This window comes from Onthophagus taurus, chromosome 8, assembly GCF_036711975.1.
Source record: "Onthophagus taurus isolate NC chromosome 8, IU_Otau_3.0, whole genome shotgun sequence".
Taxonomy (NCBI): Eukaryota; Metazoa; Arthropoda; class Insecta; order Coleoptera; family Scarabaeidae; genus Onthophagus; species Onthophagus taurus.
In genome coordinates, this window is record NC_091973.1 from 2,034,615 (window position 1) to 2,055,318 (window position 20,704).

A 20,704-nucleotide genomic window follows, 5' to 3' on the forward strand; every position below is an offset into this window, starting at 1 on the left:
AGGTTTAGGATTCGAATTCAAATTTGGTTTCGTATTAGGATTCGGATATGTGTTCGGTGTCGACTTCTCACCAACAAACTCCATTTTCAAACCTCTTCCGACCTTTATACCTTGTACAGCAACCCTCCGACATACTTCAACTCCAATCGCACGACCGCACCTGCGCTTATCTTCTCCACCTTCTCCTTCCACCGCCTTGCGTCCGTGCTCCACCACCTCTCGTCGTCGACTACTTAAAGCCCTCAAAAGCTAAATTCCACTGATGTTGAAAAAGGACGCCCAAAAATCGAATCTACTATTTCAACGCGTCTGCGTCATATTCTTTTCCCCCTATTCTATCTCCTCCGAAAAATGTCCACCTTTTCTTCCCCACCGCGTTCTCAAATTAATTTTTGAAACCCCCTCTTACGTTATTATTCTATTCGAATTTTTTTTCCTGATTAAAAATAAGTTCGCGTCACACAAATGTACGTGGCTTTCCCCACATTAATGGGCTGATCACTAAAACCTAAAACGCCTCTTCGAAGAAGCGGCCCCACACTTTGCCTCTTTTTAGTTCCCACTCCTCGTTCACTCCTCGTCTCTCGCCCCGCTTCCCCCGTTACGTTCGTTTTATCACGTATCCAGACGTAACGCGTATTATAAATATCTTTCCTACGGCCGTGGCGGGGGAACAACACGGGGAAGGGTATAAGGAAAAACGCGGCCGCCCACGCCCGCATACTTCTGGTCCTCTCCCAGACATGGGAGCGGCCCCCCAACCCAATACCTGTTAAGGTGGTCAAGTCTCCTTCATGCATGTCCACCTGTCCCTCTTCAGCCCCCTTCTTTGGCGTCTACATTTTTTAATTCTCTTTTCAAGCCGTCGGGCTCAAATGAAATGGAAATTGATTTTTTGATCGTTTTATAAATCAAATAAACCAAGTCTATTATTAATCTATTATCTACTTTATTGAAGCCGGAGTATTGACCCAAAAAAAAATAAACCAATAAAACTCTATCTCTTCCATTTAATCGTTTCTCCCGGAAGCTAAGTGAATTAAAAGTCGTTAGAACTGTTTCTATGGCACCGTTATTATTGCTTTTTAACACGAACATATCTTGAATACATGGTACTAAAGTTGCTTAAGGTAAAATAAAACAAAGTAAAATAAGGATCAAAATTTATTGATCGAAATAAATATCAATACAATAAGTAGTTTCATTAAACGATATTTTACTAGAATAAAACGACGGATAAGAGCATAATAAAAAAAAATAAAAGCTACAAATTAAGAGGACTTAATTATACGCGATATTGCCATAATTAATAACTCCTTTAGAGTTCGTACAGTTTTTATTTATCTAAAAAAATTATACCGGCTAGGTAAACGTCACAATGCTTACACGTAATTTGGTATAAAATTTGAAAAACTTTGCGCATTTTTTTTTGTTCGGATATTATAAGAATTACAGGGGAGTGAAGACGTACGATTTTTTTTCGCTTTACTTCTAACCTTTATTTTCGACGATAATTGTATTAAGACCTTTACCGGATTGCGCTACGGTCGTTTTATATTGTTCTGGAACAGCGAATTCAGTCTAAAAAAAACAAAAACATAAAAAAAATAAAATTATTATTAATTATATTATTACATAATCTCCTTGTCCTTTTGGAACTAAAACGTTCATCTCGGATGATTTCGAACTAATTATTTCTACCTCCAAGGATTGTGGACTTAAATACATTTGGCAACCATCAGTTTTATCAATGGATATAGTTGGTACTTTATCCAAAACCTAAAATAATAAATAATTAAATAAAAAAAAATTTATTAATTTAATTTAATTTACGTACCTGCATTTGAACAGATTGGCAATTAATAAACTCCATGGAAGACACCAAGGAGTCGAAAACAACCGAAGTTTTCTTACACGAATCCATAACGATCGAATTCAATTTCCCTTTAACCATAATCGTCGAATCTTGGCATCTGAACACGTAAACGACGTTGTTCATTTCGCCACCTTCTACCACCAAGTTTTGATTGCCCTTTTGATACTCAATGAGCCATTTCTTCCCATCGCGAGTAAAACTCGGCGGCTTATCGACCATTGTTTGCGATTGAAGATGGGTAGCCCCGACTGGAGTCTTAAACGGAGCCGGGCCTTGTCGCAACGTCGGATTCTTATGAGTTTGCATATCCGCGGTTACCTTTTTCAAACCCCTTGTGATGTTCTCACCTTGATTGATCTGAGCGAAAAGGGCTGATCGATCTGTGTTAGAGTCTTCTAATAAAGGAAGATCCGCTAAAGAAGGTGGCGGTGGTGGGCAACCTGGTGGTGGCGGCGGAGGACACGAACCTACTGGTGGTACTGCGGTTCCTTTTCCAGCCCAAACTAATCCAGTTGTATGATATTGTTTAACAAACGCCTAAAAATGAAAAAAACATGACTCAACTAAGAAATATTGTTATAACGCACGCGTAGGAATGTTGAAATTAATTATTGTTGAATCATTTTCCTTCAACAATTCTTAATAATCACCTGTAAGTCGGTTAAAGTTTGAACCCACGATTTAACCCAATCAACATGCTTTTTATCCTTCTCTTTCCAGTCCTTTAATACTCGATTGGTATAAAATTGCCCAGCGTCGTTCATTTCCTTAACATAAGGAGCCGGAGCTGGACTAACAGTGACCCATCCCAGCGCTGGGATACTTTCGCTGACGGCCGAGAGATGATTAAAATAAGTAGACGTGCGGTGTTTCTCCCTAAACTCCTGAATGGAGGTGATTTGTTCGCTGGTCGGCTTCAATAAGGCGATTTGATCATTTTGACTAGAAGGCTGTTTCGATTGGCTGACCACCGTCAGGTAGTTCAGCTGCGCTTGGAAGGCCGCGTTAACGATATCACTATGGAGCGCCACGTCGCCACCAATTTGCTTCGATACGGCTAAATATTGAGCGAATGGCCCTTGCAAAATACTCGTGAAACCTTCCACACTCATCTTGATACAATCTTGTATATTGTTACTGAAAAAAATATATAGTACTCAAATATTTTATCATTTTATGCAAAACAAATCATTTGCGCCTAGGATAGTTAGGGCAAAAAAAAATTTTATTATCAAACTTATATATTCTATATTAAATTCATAAAATAGAATGTTTTAGCTTTAATTTGAGGTATAAGCCAAAAATAAGATCTCAAACCGTCAAAATCCAAACGTTTGTAGTTCAGACTCTAGAACCAGAACTAGAAAGATTTGGGTTTAGCCGTCTTGAGAGACGTTTGGCTAAACCCAAACTTTTTAGTTCTGGTATTTTTAGCTCTAACACTGTTTTCGACCATAGAAACGCCTTATAAATGTTTAAGTGTTGTTTTGAAACACCTTATATGTGTTAACCCTTTGTGTCCCAAGAAGTCAAACATTTTGAAACTTTGTGACAGAATCAGACAGAATTAAAACGCTATCAAAATACACTTGGTAAAGGCCTTTGGAATAAAATTTTAGCAAAATATGCAATCCTCCTATTTTCGCATAGTCTAAGTGTAAAAAAAGACGCTAATTAAAAAATTCCTGGAAACCGTGTATATTGAAATTAAGAAATAAAACTTATTTTAAATTCAAGCTTGAAGTTTTCTGTTTAAATCGATGTATAACAATCGATAGGTTGAATTAAAAAAATATTGAGAAAAAGAGTATTGAGTTAAAACTAACATTTTCATATAATCTAAAAGTGTCAAAAAAGATGCTAATTTAAAAATTCCTGGAAGCCGTATTTATTGAAATTAAAGAATGAGACTTATTCTAAATTAAAGCTCAAAGCTTTCTCTTCAAAATGATGTATAATAATTGTTGGGTTGGATTGGAAAAATATAGAGAAAAAAAAAGTTGAAATAAAACTTACATTTTCGTATAACCTAAAAATGTTAAAAAGATGCTAATTTAAAAATTCCTGTAAGCCGTATTTATTGAAATTAAGGAATAAAACTTATTTTAAATTAAAGCTCAAAGCTTTCTCTGTAAAATGATGTATAATAATTGTTGGGTTGGATTAAAAAAATATTGAGAAAAAGAGTAGTGAGTTAAAACTAACATTTTCGTATAATCTAAAAGTGTCAAAAAAGATGCTAATTTAAAAATTCCTGGAAGCCGTATTTATTGAAATTAAAGAATGAGACTTATTCTAAATTAAAGCTCAAAGCTTTCTCTTTAAAATGATGTATAATAATTGTTGGGTTGGATTGGAAAAATATAGAGAAAAAAAAAGTTGAAATAAAACTTACATTTTCGTATAACCTAAAAATGTTAAAAAGATGCTAATTTAAAAATTCCTGTAAGCCGTATTTATTGAAATTAAGGAATAAAACTTATTTTAAATTAAAGCTCAAAGCTTTCTCTTTAAAATGATGTATAATAATTGTTGGGTTGGATTGGAAAAATATAGAGAAAAAAAAATTTGAAACAAAACTTACATTTTCGAATAACCTAAAAATGTTAAAAAGATGCTAATTTAAAAATTCCTGTAAGCCGTATTTATTGAAATTAAGGAATAAAACTTATTTTAAATTAAAGCTCAAAGCTTTCTCTTTAAAATGATGTATAATAATTGTTGGGTTGGATTGGAAAAATATAGAGAAAAAAAAAAAGTTGAAATAAAACTTACATTTTCGTATAACCTAAGAGTGTCAAAAAAGATGCTATTTTAAAAATTCCTGGAAGCCGTATTTATTGAAGTTAAGGAATGAAACTTATTTTAAATTAAAGCTCAAAGCTTTCTCTTTAAAATGATGTATAATAATTGTTGGGTTGGATTGGAAAAATATAGAAAAAAAAAAAGTTGAAATAAAACTTACATTTTCGTATAACCTAAGAGTGTCAAAAAAGATGCTATTTTAAAAATTCCTGGAAGCCGTATTTATTGAAGTTAAGGAATGAAACTTATTTTAAATTAAAGCTCAAAGCTTTCTCTTTAAAATGATGTATAATAATTGTTGGGTTGGATTGGAAAAATATAGAGAAAAAAAATTTTTAAACAAAACTTACATTTTCGAATAACCTAAAAATGTTAAAAAGATGCTAATTTAAAAATTCCTGTAAGCCGTATTTATTGAAATTAAGGAATGAAACTTATTTTAAGTTAAAGCTCAAAGCTTTCTCTTTAAAATGATGTATAATAATTGTTGGGTTGGATTGGAAAAATATAGAGAAAAAAAAAGTTGAAATAAAACTTACATTTTCGTATAACCTAAAAATGTTAAAAAGATGCTAATTTAAAAATTCCTGTAAGCCGTATTTATTGAAATTAAGGAATGAAACTTATTTTAAATTAAAGCTCAAAGCTTTCTCTTTAAAATGATGTATAATAATTGTTGGGTTGGATTGGAAAAATATAGAGAAAAAAAAATTTGAAACAAAACTTACATTTTCGAATAACCTAAAAATGTTAAAAAGATGCTAATTTAAAAATTCCTGTAAGCCGTATTTATTGAAATTAAGGAATGAAACTTATTTTAAGTTAAAGCTCAAAGCTTTCTCTTTAAAATGATGTATAATAATTGTTGGGTTGGATTGGAAAAATATAGAGAAAAAAAAAGTTGAAATAAAACTTACATTTTCGTATAACCTAAAAATGTTAAAAAGATGCTAATTTAAAAATTCCTGTAAGCCGTATTTATTGAAATTAAGGAATAAAACTTATTTTAAATTAAAGCTCAAAGCTTTCTCTGTAAAATGATGTATAATAATTGTTGGGTTGGATTGGAAAAATATAGAGAAAAAAAAAGTTGAAATAAAACTTACATTTTCGTATAACCTAAAAATGTTAAAAAGATGCTAATTTAAAAATTCCTGTAAGCCGTATTTATTGAAATTAAGGAATAAAACTTATTTTAAATTAAAGCTCAAAGCTTTCTCTTTAAAATGATGTATAATAATTGTTGGGTTGGATTGGAAAAATATTAAGAACAAAAATGTTGAAACAACACTTACATTTAAAAGAGTCAAAAAAGATGCTAATTTAAAAATTCTTAGAAACAATGTTTATTGAAATTAAGGAATGAGACTTATTTTAAATTTAAGCTCAATGTTTTCTTATTAAAATGATCTGTAATATCACACTTAATAACCATTTATCAAAGAAATACCTTCTAGAACAACAAAATTCAACAGCACCACTTTTCACTAAACTTCTAACCTCACATCTGGATGAATAAGTTTAAAGTGTACTTAAAAATCCTACAGTGCGGATTGCGACGTTTTTTATACAGATTATTTCTTGTATACACTTGTATAGTAGAAAGTACAGACAGCTCTAAATGCGCCGAATAGATAACTACAGTTTAAAATGAGTGTTTAAAATTACCGGTACTTTAAAGTACCGTCGGGACACAAAGGGTTAAGTAATTTCATTCAACTAAAAAGTGTTATAAGTTAGAATAAATTACAGAAAAAAAAATATTAAAGCGATATATAGGCAACCAAGATTGCGTTAATTAATCTAAATTCAGGTCAAAACCCGAACATGATACACCTATAACAAAAAAAATGTTTTATTAATTTTTGCAACTTACTGTATAAGTTGATTTGTAACGTGTAATGATTCTAATCGTGCTGTGACGTCCTCCAACCGTAATATAAGCGATTCTAGCTCGGGATATTCACAAGTTGCTGAAAATAAAAATAATTTAAACTTTATTGTATAACAAGTATATAAAATAAAATTATTTGGTGAATCATTACAACGGCTTTTTGTTCAATCAATTTTGGCTCACCTCGAAGTGCTGTGAAGCGTGAACGTTCCCAAAAATGGTATCTAAATGTCACACTTATGAACTTAATCTTTATGGTTTATCGTTCTGATAACATAAATTGCGATAATATATATTCAATATCGGTAAAAATGTTTGTGGAAACAACCTCCACTTATAAGGAAGTTAAGATATAAAATGAACCGCTGTTCGCTGATTAACGAATACGAAATGACTCATAAATAAAATGTTTAGCTTGTAAATGTTTATTAGTCACACACGAGAAAGTTCACCTTTATTAATATTATTCCGAAAAATGTATTTTAAAATCAAATTGCAAAATAAATAAATTTTTTAATTCAGCTTAACCCAATTTCTCTATAAAAGGAAACGATTTTATTTATGTATATTTACACCATTTATAATCAAGGTCTTTTAGATAAATCACAAAATTACGTCATCATTTTTTTTCTCAAGTTTTCAAAATGCATCTAAAATTTTCCATTTGAAAACGGGAAAGATTCTAACGCGAAGGATGAGCAAGATTGTATTTTTGGAGTCGTTTGGCAAACGAACCATCTAAAAATTGCCTAGATTATTTTGATACATACGAATCGGATGGAAAATATCTAAGTACCTTAAATTTTCCCACCAAATAATAATTTGGATCAAAATAAATCGATTATCTAATCATTTAGAACTAACACTTGACTTAGAAACATTCAGTTCTGGTTCTAGATCCAGTGTTAGAACCAGAAACAATGGATGATATGATTAAAATAAAAACAATGTGTCAATATTGTGTTTAAAAATAAAAATAATTTGCAGAGTGCATAAGATTAAAAAAAAAGTGAGTTTTTTCTTGAATCTCACCAAGGGCAACTTTTGGTCCTAAAGGATCAAAACGAACTCTGTGTTCGTTGGCGTGTTGAGCGGCTTGTAGAAGTTCAGAAAAGAGTCTATGTCTTCGAAGGGCAAGTTCGTCTTTTCCAACGGGAGTAGCGGGTGGTTCTTGTATCCCGTCCAATTCTTTCTCATCGGACGAGAACCACCTGGGCAATGTTAAGACTTGATCTGGCGTTCCAAGATTTTCAGCCAATTTGACCGGCGGTCCAACGCCTTCGCAAAAGACGTCGTCGTCGTTGTCGGAAATCTCAATTTTTACGTCGGATATGATTGAAACTCGTTTTGGGGGAGAGTTTGTGCGTTTTAATTTTGGGGCGGTTTTAGTTAAGACTGTTTTGTTATCGTTCTTTTTGCACCCACAACAACTTTTAAACATACTAATAAAATTGGCTTTTCTATGTGGTGATTACCGGATCATTTTGATTGGGATACTGAGTGCCGGGTTTCCAGGAAGGGAAAACCTACGCCCTTTAACCTTTTTTACCGCCATCTATCGGTGGAGATTCATATAAAAACAATAAACATACCCCTTTGAGGGGGTTGATGCTCTTTTATTTTCCTTTTTTTATTCACGAAAAATTACCACGCAATTAAGCCATGTTTAAGTGTGAATTTAACCGGGGTTTCCGCGAAAATGATTTAATACACGTTTGTGGATTACGAGGAAAACTTACCGGGGGCGTCAACGCTTTTGGGACGGGTTTTCGATTTACTTCCGTCACAAACTTATTACACAGCTTGTACCGAACCTTTCAAATTCAAGATTACGACTATTCTATCAGAACTGTTGCACGGAAATTACTAACCGTGTTAATCACAAACCGCTTCTCCTCTAAACGTAACCTATTTTTGGATACTTGCACAAATATGACGTGTGGAAAATAAAGCAGAAGCTTTGTTTAATCAGCCGATAATGTAGAAATCTTAGTATTTATATTTACAATCATAGATGGTGATACAAAATTTAAATGTAATTTCTAAGATAATGTATCACAACGTTTTCTTTTCGTGTTATTTTAGAAAGTAGACAAGGAATATCGTTATAAAAGGACGTAGAGAAGGAAGTGTTTTAAAAGATGGATCCCAACGAAACCCCAACGCTGTGATGGCATTTTGAGGGAATGATAAAGAAGAAGAGAAGGAGTAAAAGACCATTTGTCAATAGATATTGGAATTAAAATAGCACAATAAAGCTTAAATCTCATCTGCAATACAGAAACTTTAAGAAATGTGAGAATTTTGATAAAATTCTAGTTCAGATTATATGCCCGCTCCATAGACTATTCCGACTTGATTGATCCGTTTCACATCTTGACTTTGCAAGGCCCGTAGTATACATGATACATGTAGTATACATAAATTTCAAGCAAGGTACCCAACTGTCTCCTTACCAATTACTATGAATAACCCAACCCAACTCAACTCAACTCAGCTCAACTGAACCCTTTTTTTTTTTTAGAGGTCGGGGAAAATCTGTTATCAGACGGCCTAACGGTCTTGAACGGCCGGATAGTGTGGGGTTGGAGCTCATCTGTGAGACTCCGACCCACTAAAAACCCCTTTCCTCTGCCCGGAACCGCCCTCTCGGGCATTTCTTCGGGCTTTATATTGGAATTCTTCTTCCCAGGTTCGAAATAAGATTCCTTCCTCTCTTTTTACTCCTTCTCCTCTCTATCTCTTTATCTCCCTCATACCTTTCTTAAAGCATCAGAATTCTTCCTCTCGTTGAAGATCCCTTCATCTCCCCCCTTTTCTTCCTCTATCTCCTCGACTGGTCAATCAGTCAATACTTCCTTCCGCTTCTTCCACGATTTCTCTCCCCCCGTTTGGACACATAAGAGGTCTTACTTTTTGAAAAGTTAAAAATTTTACTCTTACCCGGTTGGAGGGGATTGCTCCCCTTCTTCCTCCCGGAAATGGAAGCACGCTTCTGCATTTACTACTCCCCCGTTCAAACTTCCTCTTCTTCTCCCTTCCACTTCTTCCCTGGTCTCTCATCGTCTCGGATGGGGGGATGCTCCCCCTCTTCCTCCCGGAAATGGGAACACCTCTCTCTCTATTCCTCTCTACTCTCTTGTTCCTCCTTCCTCTCTCTCTCCGGTCTATCTCCCGGATGACGCTTTCCCTCCTTCCTCCTTCTTGTCAGGTTGTTCTCCAGTACATACAAAATGTTACTTTTTGAAATACTATTAATTCTGTACCTACCCGGATGAGGGGGGATTGTGTCCTCCCTCTCGTGTTGCCTCCCATTTGTATTCATCCCTCTCCTTGATCTTCATGATTTCCCTCAGCATTTCCATCACCGCAAGTCCGGAATCCTCACTTCTCACTAACATTTCCTCCACATTTCCCTCGGTCACCTCTTTACCGACCTTATCCTTTGCCTGTCGCCTAACTTCGTCAAACTTCGGGCACTCGAAAATGGTGTGAGCCGGGGTGTCCGGAACCTCGCAACCGAACCAACACTCGTCATTTTCCCTCCTCCTGATCTGTTTCAGGTAAGTCCCAAAGCTGCCGTGCCCTACTATTGCTTGTGTTGCGTAATAGTCGGTCTCTGGCCCTTCCTTCTGCCAGACTCGCACGTCGGCTATAAAAGTGCGCGCCCATCCGCCATACCCCATCCATCTATCCTGCCATCGGTCTAGGATCTTCGCTCGTGTCTGTTCCTTGCATAGGCCCTTGGTTCGCCAGTTCTCGGCCCGTTCCCAGGCAAGAAGGTCGTATGGTGGGCAGCCCGCTAAGGCCCCTGCCGCGTCGGTAGATGTTGTTCTATACGCCGACGTGACGCTGATAGACATCTTTCTCTCTATTGTTCGTAACATGTTGACGTATTTCTTATGTTTCATCCTCCCAGGCAGGAGCCGCGTAGAGGACGACCGACCTCACCACGGTGGCTAGCAATCTTCTTCTGCTCTGTCTCGGGCCGCCTATCCTGGGCATGAGACGTGACATGGAGCCCGCGATGCCGGACGCTCGTTCCGTTATTTTCTTGACATGCGTTGTCATTCTTGTGTCTTTATCGATGTTAACTCCCAGGTATTTTACCGACGGAGAGCTTTGGACGGTATGTTCGCCTATATTTACTTGTAGGTTTGTTAGCTTCCTTCTTCCTTCCAGGATAACCATCTCTGTTTTCTGTAGTGCCAGTTGGAGGCCCAGTCCCTTTAAGATCTCTTCTATTTGGGATATGCAGTACTGCGCTTTGTCTATTATCTGCGTTCCATCGGAGCCTCGCACAATCACCGCCAGGTCGTCGGCGTACGCAACTACTCTTACGTTCTCTTCAAGGCGCATTCTCAACACTCTGTCATAGCACAGATTCCAGAGAGTTCCCGCTAATACAGCTCAACTGAACCCAACCCAACCCAACCCAACTCAACCCAATCCAATCCAACCCAACTCAACCCAACTATCTCCTTAGTTACTATTTTAAGAAACTTTATTTATATTAAATTTGTAATAATAACTGGGTGTTAATGATACTGTATAGTTCATGATATAGGAAATAATCTCGGCCGACTTCGAAGACGTCGGCCGTCCCAAGTTATGTTCATGATACCGTTCTCATACCGATGGAATACAATTTCAACCAACCGTATAAGGTCATATTTAGTAGCATGGATGATTGGGCGAAAGGAGGGCCTCAACTAAAAAGAGGAGCCCTAGCCTGGTACACCGATGCTTCAAAGACAGTAAGATCTGGAGTAGGCATGGGCATCAGTCTCACAGTCTCACAGCCCTGGTCAGGTTAAAAGCGGGGAAAAAGGGTAGTTTATGCCATACTGGACCCCGGACGAGATAGTGGACCAAATAGCCACATCAAATTGCCCCTCAGCTCGGACTTAACAATTTTCCAAGCAGAAGTTCTTGCTATAAAAAACCGCTTTGAACCTACAGAAGGGACAAAAAGGTGCATCCATAAACATTTTCACAGACAGTCGGGCCGCCTTAAAGGCAATTCAGACCTACACGTGTGGCTCCGCACTGATCAGAGAGTGTACCAACAACCTGAGAGAACTCGCTAGGGGCAATGAGAAGGCCGACAAGCTGGCCAAAGAGGCAGCAAACACGCCCTTCATTGGACCCCAACCTGGATGTGGACTACAAAAAAGCCACCTAAAACAAATAATCAACAACTGGGAGGCTTCAAAGATAGCCTTACGCTGGAAAGAACTTCCAGGTCACAGACAAGCGAAGAGTATGATAACTCCGTCGCAAAACAAAACCAAAGAGGTTTTATGCCTCAGCAAAGGGGATCTAAGAACGCTCTCAGGCTACCTAACCGGCCATGTGCCCCTAAAATACCACCTCTTCCACATTAGACAAGCTGAGGATCAAACTTGTCGATATATACAAGTTATAGTATATACATATACTGTGCAATTGCGTCGCCAGAGGCCGTCTAAGGCACAACGTCTTCGGTAAAACTCCCCTGTTACCTACCGACATAAAGGTTCAAGACCTCAGGACAATACTAAGGTTCATTAAGGACCTACATTTGCCCTAAACCTTTGGAGGGCAAAAGTTACAATAGATCTTATTGGTCGCGGTAACGAGAGGGGCCGCCCTTCTCAGTCCGGCAGCAATAATAATAATATGTTCATGATATAAGAAGTAATCTCGCCCCATATATCATGAACAATACTTAGGGCGGCCGACGTCTTCGAAGTCGGCCGAGATTATTCCTTCCACAAATTTCAAGCAGGGTGCCCAACTGTCTCTATATTGTTCGTGATATGAGAAATAATCGTCGGCCGCCCCAAGTGTCATGAGCAATATTTAGGGACTTCATGAACAATACTTAGGGAAGCCGTCGAAAGAAGCAGAAAGAAAAAATTCGATTTTTAAATCTGTCAGTAGAACATTCCTACACTTAGAGTCAAGCTTAGAGTCTTCTATGTACTGCATTGGTTCCTCCTTGGGTCCTAGTGTACACTCCATAGAAAAGCACCAAGCAGACATTGCATCTGACGAGTTTGATTTTGATATCGATATCGAGGTTGGGACTTTTAAACAGTTTAGCCAGCTGATTTAAGGCGGCTCTTGCTATCTCTATTTTGCACATCATCTCCTGAGAATGGTCCCAATCCTCATTAATCACGTTCCCCAAGTAGGTGAACTGTGATACCCCCACTATCTCCTTATTAATTGCCATGAACAACCATCTATTTTTGGGATAGTTATCAAAATGTAAAAAAAAAAAATTTTTCTAAATATGCACAGAATTTATTTTTATCAGTATATAGTAAAATATATTAAAATACAATACATAGATTACAAATAACACATTATAACAAAAATATAGAAACATCTTTTTTTAATAACGGCAAGAAAACGAAAAATAAAATAAAAGGTAAATCTCAAACGAGGTATTTATTTAAAAAGAAATTGTTTAACAAAAAAAAATGATAAAGCTCATCCACAACCTCACAACGATATTTTTTTAATACAGTCTCACAGCCCTGGTCAGGTTAAAAGCGGGGAAAAGGGATAGTTTATGCCATACTGGACCCCGGACGAGATAAAACGATTTCGTCGTCGGTGACGGTAGAAGATCCATACCCGTTTTGATTGCTAATAACCGATATGGGTGAGATCTGATCGGAAGTGACTAAAACGGGAGCTATGTAACTGTCGGCATCGGTGGGTACATCGTGGGAATTGCTTCGTTGTTTCGGTCGGCATGACGGAAATGGACTTAGCATAAAGAAAAATCCTAATGAACCGAATAATCCTAAAATGGTAATAATCGCCATTAAACTAAAACCACCACGGATTGTTGCAAAAGCTGCCATTGTCGTTTGAAGTAACATTACCCCAACTCGAACTAATCGAACGGCGGAACTATGGATTTGATGACCTTCTTCAGACATTGTTATAGGTTTATAGACGTAGTAAATATTGTGCTTGTCCACTAAATGTTTAAGACAAAGATACAGGAATCCAAACGGTGTGATTAAAGGGCATATTAAGCTGTAAGCGGTGCTTATCGTAAATATTAGCAACGTCCAGGAATAGTGTATGCCGAATGGAAAGACCGCGAGAATTTGTTTTCGTATAGTGATGACTTCCGCTTTAGATTTCATCCACAAAACCCTCCAGACGTACATTGCTAACTCTGGGAATCGGAGTAATTCAAGTCCTGTACCGATAAGAGCGGAAGTGATGACATAATTGACGAAAAATGCACCTTTATCCGATAAAAAGATACATTCCCAACGCATAGTTTTATTCTTGTTTTGAATTGACCACTCAACAAAAGCTTGGGCACTAGTTAACCCCAACGACGGCAAAATGAGGACCATAAATAATAAAAATATAAATGTTTTGTTCATTGTAGCTAAGTTTTGTTTTGATTTTGTCCAGTGAGACATCCACTGATCTGAATACGCTACAATAACAGGCATCAAAGCCGACATTGTTAATAAGATAAGGGTTGGAAGAAATTCGGAGAAAATCGGGGTGATTTTGTTGATGTAATCTTTAGTTGAAATAAAATCGAAAGTGCTTACAACGACAGCGGGAGTTGTCAAGAAAAAGAATACAATAAAAAGCAAACAATTTATGATTATAGCTTTCGAATACCAATATCTCATTGAGATTTGCAAATTTTCCCAGTTGATATCTGATGGGCTTGGAGCGCGCCAAATACTCCATTTTCTTAATGTTCCAGGAACAAATTGTTCGACGACATATTTGGCTTGTTCTTCTGTTTCAAAAGTGACAAAGCATATTCCTAATGGTCTTTCGATTGCCACGTGGCGTTCTTCTCGTACTAACGCGTTCAATTCGTTTTCTAATTCGGAATAATACAGTTCCGCATCTTCTAAATTACATCGACAACAAACGATGCATCCGTTTTTTCTGACTTTAACGTTGGCTGCCTTGTTGCCTACGCAATACATTAAACAATCTTGGGCCGCCATTCGTTGTTCTTCAACATGCATTAATTGTTTGATTCGATAAGCAAGTTGGATATCTTTTATATCAATCAAATTTGGAAAACAGTATGATAAATAATTTTTTATGTCTTCGGTATTTCGATGTGCATGCGATATGTTTGTGATCATAATGGTTCTAGATGAAACTAAGGTTGAACTTGGAATATGGCTTGAACATCTTCGCATTATTAATATTGTTAAGGGAACAAAAACAAGTGCTGTTACAATGTGTACCCAAAGCCAATTTGATGTTGACTCTAGATTACTGATTGTTGTGTGCCCAAAGGTGTTAACATTTCCTTGTAAATTTCCTTGGAAATTTATTGGGAGGATAACACATATTGATATAATCATAATTATTCCCATTAAGCCTAACAAATGTTGTTGGAAAGATAAATAGTGCAAGGCATCTGGGCCACATCTAGCAAAAATCTTTTGTTTATTAATCATAAAAATTGTTGGTATCCATCTACATCCAACATCAGTGTCTAATAATGCTTCTCTACTGCTTTCTTGGCAAGCTTGACTTGTGGAAGATGACTTATAAAATAATTGCGTCCATCTTTCGTTTTGTACTAAAGCTAACCTTCCATAATCCCACGCGCGGTTTCTTAGAACCGCAAACAATAACAATAACAAGACCCATGTTGCCAAATTAAGAAGAAAAGTCTCTGGAATTCCTTCATAAACATTACCAATCTGGGTTAAATTGTCGTGGGTAAACGAACGACATGTGTCGTTTTCCAACATTTTAGAACAGTTTTGAAGATATCTAGGAATATTACGGCCTAGATTAGATAATATACAATTGTATTCATGCTTATATATACTTACTGTCTATAATATATTCTTATTGTTCACAAACACACTTTAAACTGTTTATCCATTGACATATGGATAAAATGTTATGGAACAACAATTAATTTTAAGTGGTTTATCAAAATATATCTACAATAGATAGTAGATGAGCTGTCATGTTATAAAAATTTGACATATATGACGACGTTAAGTGACATTTGGTTTATAAACATAGGAATCTTTAATCCAACGGATATTTGTTCTAATTAAAACAAATCCGTTAGATGGCAAAGTTTGTATTCAACTTTATCGGTAAATGCGAGATCTATCAAAAACTTGACTCCTTATTTTGTCTCTATTTGACTATAAATAAAGCCATGTGCTTGAATATGTGACGTCAAGCGGGTCTTAAATTTAAAAACATAAAATAATAAGTTGAAATTAAAATAATTTTTTTATTAATAATCTAGCAAAAATTTAAAAAAATGTTTCAAACAAACTTTGTTCCTAATTTGATTCTAAACAACTTTTATTTGAACATTTTTGCGATACAACCATTAATTACGAAGATAACCTCAAAAATTACATTTTTATAGCAGTGTACAGCACTATCTAGCGGAAATTAAGAAAATTTGGATTGCAAAATTGATTTTAAATTACTTTTTAAGCAAATATTATTCGAAACACTTTTCGTGTTTTACCCATAATGTATATGTAGTACCGTTCACAGGGAAATTAAAATAATTTATTATTAATAATCAAGCAAAAATTTAAAAAAATGTTTCAAACGAACTTTGTTCCTAATTTGATTCTAAACAACTTTTATTTAAACATTTTTGCGATATAATCATTAATTATGAAGATAACCTCAAAAATAACATTTTTATAGCAGTGTAGAGCGCCACCTGGAGGAAATTAAGAAAATTTGGATTGCAAAATTGATTTTAAATTACTTTTTAAGCAAATATTATTTGAAACACTTTTCGTGTTTTTCTATATAGTACTGTTCACAGGGAAATTAAAATAATTTGTTATTAATAATCAAGCAAAAATTAAAAAAAATGTTTCAAACAAAATTTGTTCCTAATTTGATTCTAAACAACATTTATTTGAACATTTTTGCGATACAACCATTAATTACGAAGATAACCTCAAAAATTACATTTTTATAACAGTGTACAGCGTTACCTAGCGGAAATTAAGAAAATTTGGATCGCAAAATTGATTTTAAATTACTTTTTAAGCAAATATTATTTGAAACACTTTTCGTGTTTTTCTATATAGTACTGTTCACAGGAAAATTAAAATAACTTGTTATTAATAATCAAGCAAAAATTTAAAAAAATGTTTCGAACAAACTTTGTTCATAATTTGATTCTAAACAACTTTCATTTAAACATTTTTGCGATACAACCATTAATTATGAAGATAGCCTCAAAAATATCATTTTTATGGCAGTGTACTTTGAAATTTCGAGTTGTGCAGAATTTCTGATCAATTTAATTTGAATTCCATCGTATTCCTCATCATTTATGAAGTCAAATACGGAAAAGAATCACTTTTGGCAATTCCTATTTCTTTGAAAAATCATGATTTATTGAAATCTTGGAATTTTCAAGGTGAGCAGAAAATTTTCTAAATAAGAAATAAAAAACGAAAACTTCTTTCTGTTTCAACGATAAAATCAGTAAAGAAATAGTAGAAACCGGTTTAAAAAAATAAAACTAAAATATAAATTATGTATTAAGAGACAAAAACGTTTATTTTATATATATCAACAAAAATGATTAATTCTTACTTACAAATTTATAAAATCAAAAGAAACATTACAAATTTATCACAATAACACTAAAATAGTCCACATACAACTTTTTTTCTATCTTCTTAAGTCCTTTGTCTTTGATTACTTTTTTCTATCTTCTTAAGTCCTTTGTCTTTGATTACTTAAAAACGATGGAACGGGAAGTTCTGGCCTAACAGGGATCGTTTCGGATTCTGCAAAGCGCGATTGAACTGGCGGAGCAGTTGGTCTTTGATTCCTCTGGTTTTCAATTTGCTCGAAGTTTAACAACCAAAATGGGCGATTCTCGCGGGGCCACTCATTGAGTCTATCCACCAATTCGTTGTCTCCCCGTGCATCAACCGGTATTCTTGATGTAGTCCCACTGTTTTCTCCAAGACGACTTCCTAAAGTGATTGTGGAAGTTTCTTCATTTGGATCGCGGAATCTGCTCGCTAATTCTGGTTTTCCAATCGGTCTCGTTCCTGCGTATGATGGTCGTTGAGCCAATGATATAGTTATTAATGGTAATAAAACGATTAGAAGTTTCTAAAACAAAAAATCAATAAATATACTTATACAGATAAATTAATTTAATTTAACATACCATTTTCGGAATTTAAAATTTTGACAAAAAAACAATGTAAGAGATGTTGTACGTAAACCGTGTTAATATGTTCTGATGCGTTCTGAGCGACGTCTGCTATATGTATATAAAAGTGTAACAGGTTCCGAGGATTAAGTGGGAATTTCGCCTTGACGATGATCTCGCAAACGAAGGAAAAACCCAGCGATAGTACTCGAATCCATGCTAGAAAACCACAAATTTTCGACTCACACCCATTTGCAATTCATATTAACCTTCGTCGAATAATAATCGTTTACAATTGTTTAAATGAAAAGAAAAAAAAATTTACATAAAAACATAAAACGCGATAATCTATTATTGTGTTTTATTTATGTGACCTTCAACATCTCTTCTTTTTTTATCGTTTTTGTAGTGATTTTACCACGAAGAAAATGCAAGTCACATGAACACTAATTAAGCGTATATAAAAATCGTGCCAGATTTTGGAAAAAATAAACTTGGTCCATGAAGATAAAAAAAGATTAATTAAATTTTTTAAGTTTTGTTTATCTCGCGCGTTAATGAACCGAAACTTTCGTTGAGATAATATTAAAATTAACCATTTCAAAGTCGTCAATTCAACAAATATTATTTCAGAGAAACTTGTGGTTTTATTAAAGAAAGGAAAAATAATAATAAGAGAATGAAATATGAATATCTTATATAACCGTAGAGAAAACCACATTTTAATAAGTAAATAATAATTATTGATAATTAAAGAAAATATTGCAATGAGAATATCGTTGAGATAGGTTAGAAAAGAAAAGATGGGTTTTATAATAAAAGATTTTGGAAAAATACGTTGACGTCAGTAAAGATTTTCCTTTCGATGATTCATTAGTTGTAAACAAAAACGTGATTTTTTTACGTTTCAAAAAAGTATAACCATAAATTATGTTTAAATATTTAAAGTTATTTTATAAATATTTTGTGTTTTATTTCTACAATGTGGTTTCGTGTAAACATCCATGACTAAGCGTATATGATAAAGAGCAACCTTAAGAAAGAACCTTATCTCATTCTTGGTATTTAAAATATTTTTCTTTTACATTGTTGCTTCACGTTCGGGGCCTTTCCCGCTTTTTAGTATTGGTTTATACCCAAATTAAATAAAGATTTTTTAAAATTAAAAAGTTAATTTTGAAAATTGGTTAATTTAGAAAAAAAAAAAAATTTTTTTAAATTTTTCAAACGAACTTTGTTCCTAATTTGATTCTAAATAACTTTTATTTAAACATTTTTGCGATACAATCATTAATTATGAAGATAACCTCAAAAATTACATTTTTATAACAGTGTACAGCGCTACCTAGCGGAAATTAAGAAAATTTGGATTGCAAAATTGATTTTAAATTACTTTTTAAGCAAATATTATTTGAAACACTTTTCGTGTTTTTCTATATAGTACTGTTCACAGGGAAATTAAAATAATTTGTTATTAATAATCAAGCAAAAATTTTAAAAAATGTTTCAAACAAAATTTGTTCCTAATTTGATTCTAAACAACTTTTATTTGAACATTTTTGCGATACAACCATTAATTACGAAGATAACCTCAAAAATTACATTTTTATAGTAGTGTACGGCGCTACCTAGCGGAAATTAAGAAAATTTGGATTGCAAAATTGATTTTAAATTAGTTTTTAAGCAAATATTATTTGAAACACTTTTCGTGTTTTTCTATATAGTACTGTTCCCATGGAAATTAAAATAACTTGTTATTAATAATCAAGCAAAAATTTAAAAAAATGTTTTAAACAAAATTTGTTCCTAATTTGATTCTAAACAACTTTTATTTGAACATTTTTGCGATACAACCATTAATTACGAAGATAACCTCAAAAATTACATTTTTATAGTAGTGTACGGCGCTACCTAGCGGAAATTAAGAAAATTTGGATTGCAAAATTGATTTTAAATTAGTTTTTAAGCAAATATTATTTGAAACACTTTTCGTGTTTTTCTATATAGTACTGTTCCCATGGAAATTAAAATAACTTGTTATTAATAATCAAGCAAAAATTTAAAAAAATGTTTTAAACAAAATTTGTTCCTAATTTGATTCTAAACAACTTTTATTTGAACATTTTTGCGATACAACCATTAATTACGAAGATAACCTCAAAAATTACATTTTTATAGCAGTGTACAGCGCTACCTAGCGGAAATTAAGAAAATTTGGATTGCAAAATTGATTTTAAATTACTTTTTAAACAAATATTATTCGAAACACTTTTCGTGTTTTACCCATAATGTATATGTAGTACCGTTCACAGGGAAATTAAAATAATTTATTATTAATAATCAAGCAAAAATTTAAAAAAATGTTTCAAACGAACTTTGTTCCTAATTTGATTCTAAACAACTTTTATTTAAACATTTTTGCGATATAATCATTAATTATGAAGATAACCTCAAAAATTACATTTTTATAGCAGTGTACAGCACTATCTAGCGGAAATTAAGAAAATTTGAATTGAAAAATTGATTTTAAATGCCTTTTTAAGCAAATATTATTCGAAACACTTTTCGTGTTTTAACCATAATTTCTATGTAGTACTGTTCACAGGGAAATTAAAATAATTTGTTATTAATAATCAAGCAAAAATTTTAAAAAATGTTTCAAACGAACTTTGTTCCTAATTTGATTCTAAACAACTTTTATTTAAACATTTTTGCGATATAATCATTAATTATAAAGATAACCTCAAAAAATATCATTTTTATAGCATTGTATAGCGCAATCTGGAGGAAATTTCGAAAATTTGAATTGAAAAATTGGTTTTAAATGCCTTTTTAAGTAAATATTATTCGAAACACTTTTCGTGTTTTAACCATAATTTCTATGTAGTACTGTTCACAGGGAAATTAAAATAATTTGTTATTAATAATCAAGTAAAAATTTTAAAAAATGTTT

The 20,704-nt window shown here is 33.9% G+C and overlaps 3 protein-coding genes across 7 annotated transcripts; all 3 read right to left on the reverse strand.

The window, feature by feature from the left end:
* Window positions 1-1,151: 1,151 nt before the first annotated feature.
* Window positions 1,152-8,516, reverse strand: LOC111425228 (adenylyl cyclase-associated protein 1). 4 transcript variants are annotated; one of them, XM_023059134.2, is made up of 6 exons: window positions 8,315-8,516; window positions 6,558-6,654; window positions 2,527-3,013; window positions 1,838-2,413; window positions 1,636-1,779; window positions 1,152-1,581 (listed from the first exon to the last, which is right to left on the reverse strand). In XM_023059134.2, exons 3-6 carry the CDS (start codon window positions 2,986-2,988, stop codon window positions 1,492-1,494), a joined length of 1,272 nt encoding a protein of 423 aa, XP_022914902.1. In that variant the 5' UTR covers window positions 2,989-3,013; window positions 6,558-6,654; window positions 8,315-8,516; the 3' UTR covers window positions 1,152-1,491. The 4 variants fall into 4 exon arrangements, with proteins under 4 accessions (XP_022914902.1, XP_071054487.1, XP_022914901.1 ...); XM_071198386.1 differs by having other exon boundaries at window positions 8,447-8,498; XM_023059133.2 differs by lacking the exon at window positions 8,315-8,516 and adding an exon at window positions 7,608-8,246.
* Window positions 8,517-9,841: 1,325 nt separating this feature from the next.
* On the reverse strand, window positions 9,842-10,261 carry LOC139431013 (uncharacterized). Its single transcript, XM_071198575.1, has one exon. It carries the CDS (start codon window positions 10,259-10,261, stop codon window positions 9,842-9,844), a length of 420 nt encoding a protein of 139 aa, XP_071054676.1.
* Window positions 10,262-12,994: 2,733 nt separating this feature from the next.
* Window positions 12,995-15,588, reverse strand: LOC111425418 (transmembrane protein 63). Of its 2 annotated transcripts, none has more exons than XM_023059416.2 (2): window positions 15,416-15,588; window positions 12,995-15,353 (listed from the first exon to the last, which is right to left on the reverse strand). In XM_023059416.2, the coding sequence occupies exon 2, from the start codon at window positions 15,329-15,331 to the stop codon at window positions 13,136-13,138; it is 2,196 nt and encodes a 731-aa protein (XP_022915184.1). In that variant the 5' UTR covers window positions 15,332-15,353; window positions 15,416-15,588; the 3' UTR covers window positions 12,995-13,135. The 2 variants fall into 2 exon arrangements, with proteins under 2 accessions (XP_022915184.1, XP_022915183.1); XM_023059415.2 differs by having other exon boundaries at window positions 12,995-15,369; window positions 15,416-15,587.
* Between the last annotated feature and the right edge of the window lie 5,116 nt (window positions 15,589-20,704).

Excerpts from the sequence above, each read along its gene's own strand:
- LOC111425418 (XM_023059416.2), bottom strand. The coding sequence starts at position 15,331 with ATGTTGGAAAACGACACATGTCGTTCGTTTACCCACGACAATTTAACC.
- LOC139431013 (XM_071198575.1), bottom strand. The coding sequence starts at position 10,261 with ATGGGGTATGGCGGATGGGCGCGCACTTTTATAGCCGACGTGCGAGTC.
- LOC111425228 (XM_023059133.2), bottom strand. The coding sequence starts at position 8,016 with ATGTTTAAAAGTTGTTGTGGGTGCAAAAAGAACGATAACAAAACAGTC. Across the intron at positions 6,655-7,607 it reads AGGACCAAAAGTTGCCCTTG|CAACTTGTGAATATCCCGAG; the intron begins GTGAGATTCAAG and ends TTTTATTTTCAG. Across the intron at positions 2,414-2,526 it reads AAACTTTAACCGACTTACAG|GCGTTTGTTAAACAATATCA; the intron begins GTGATTATTAAG and ends TTTCATTTTTAG.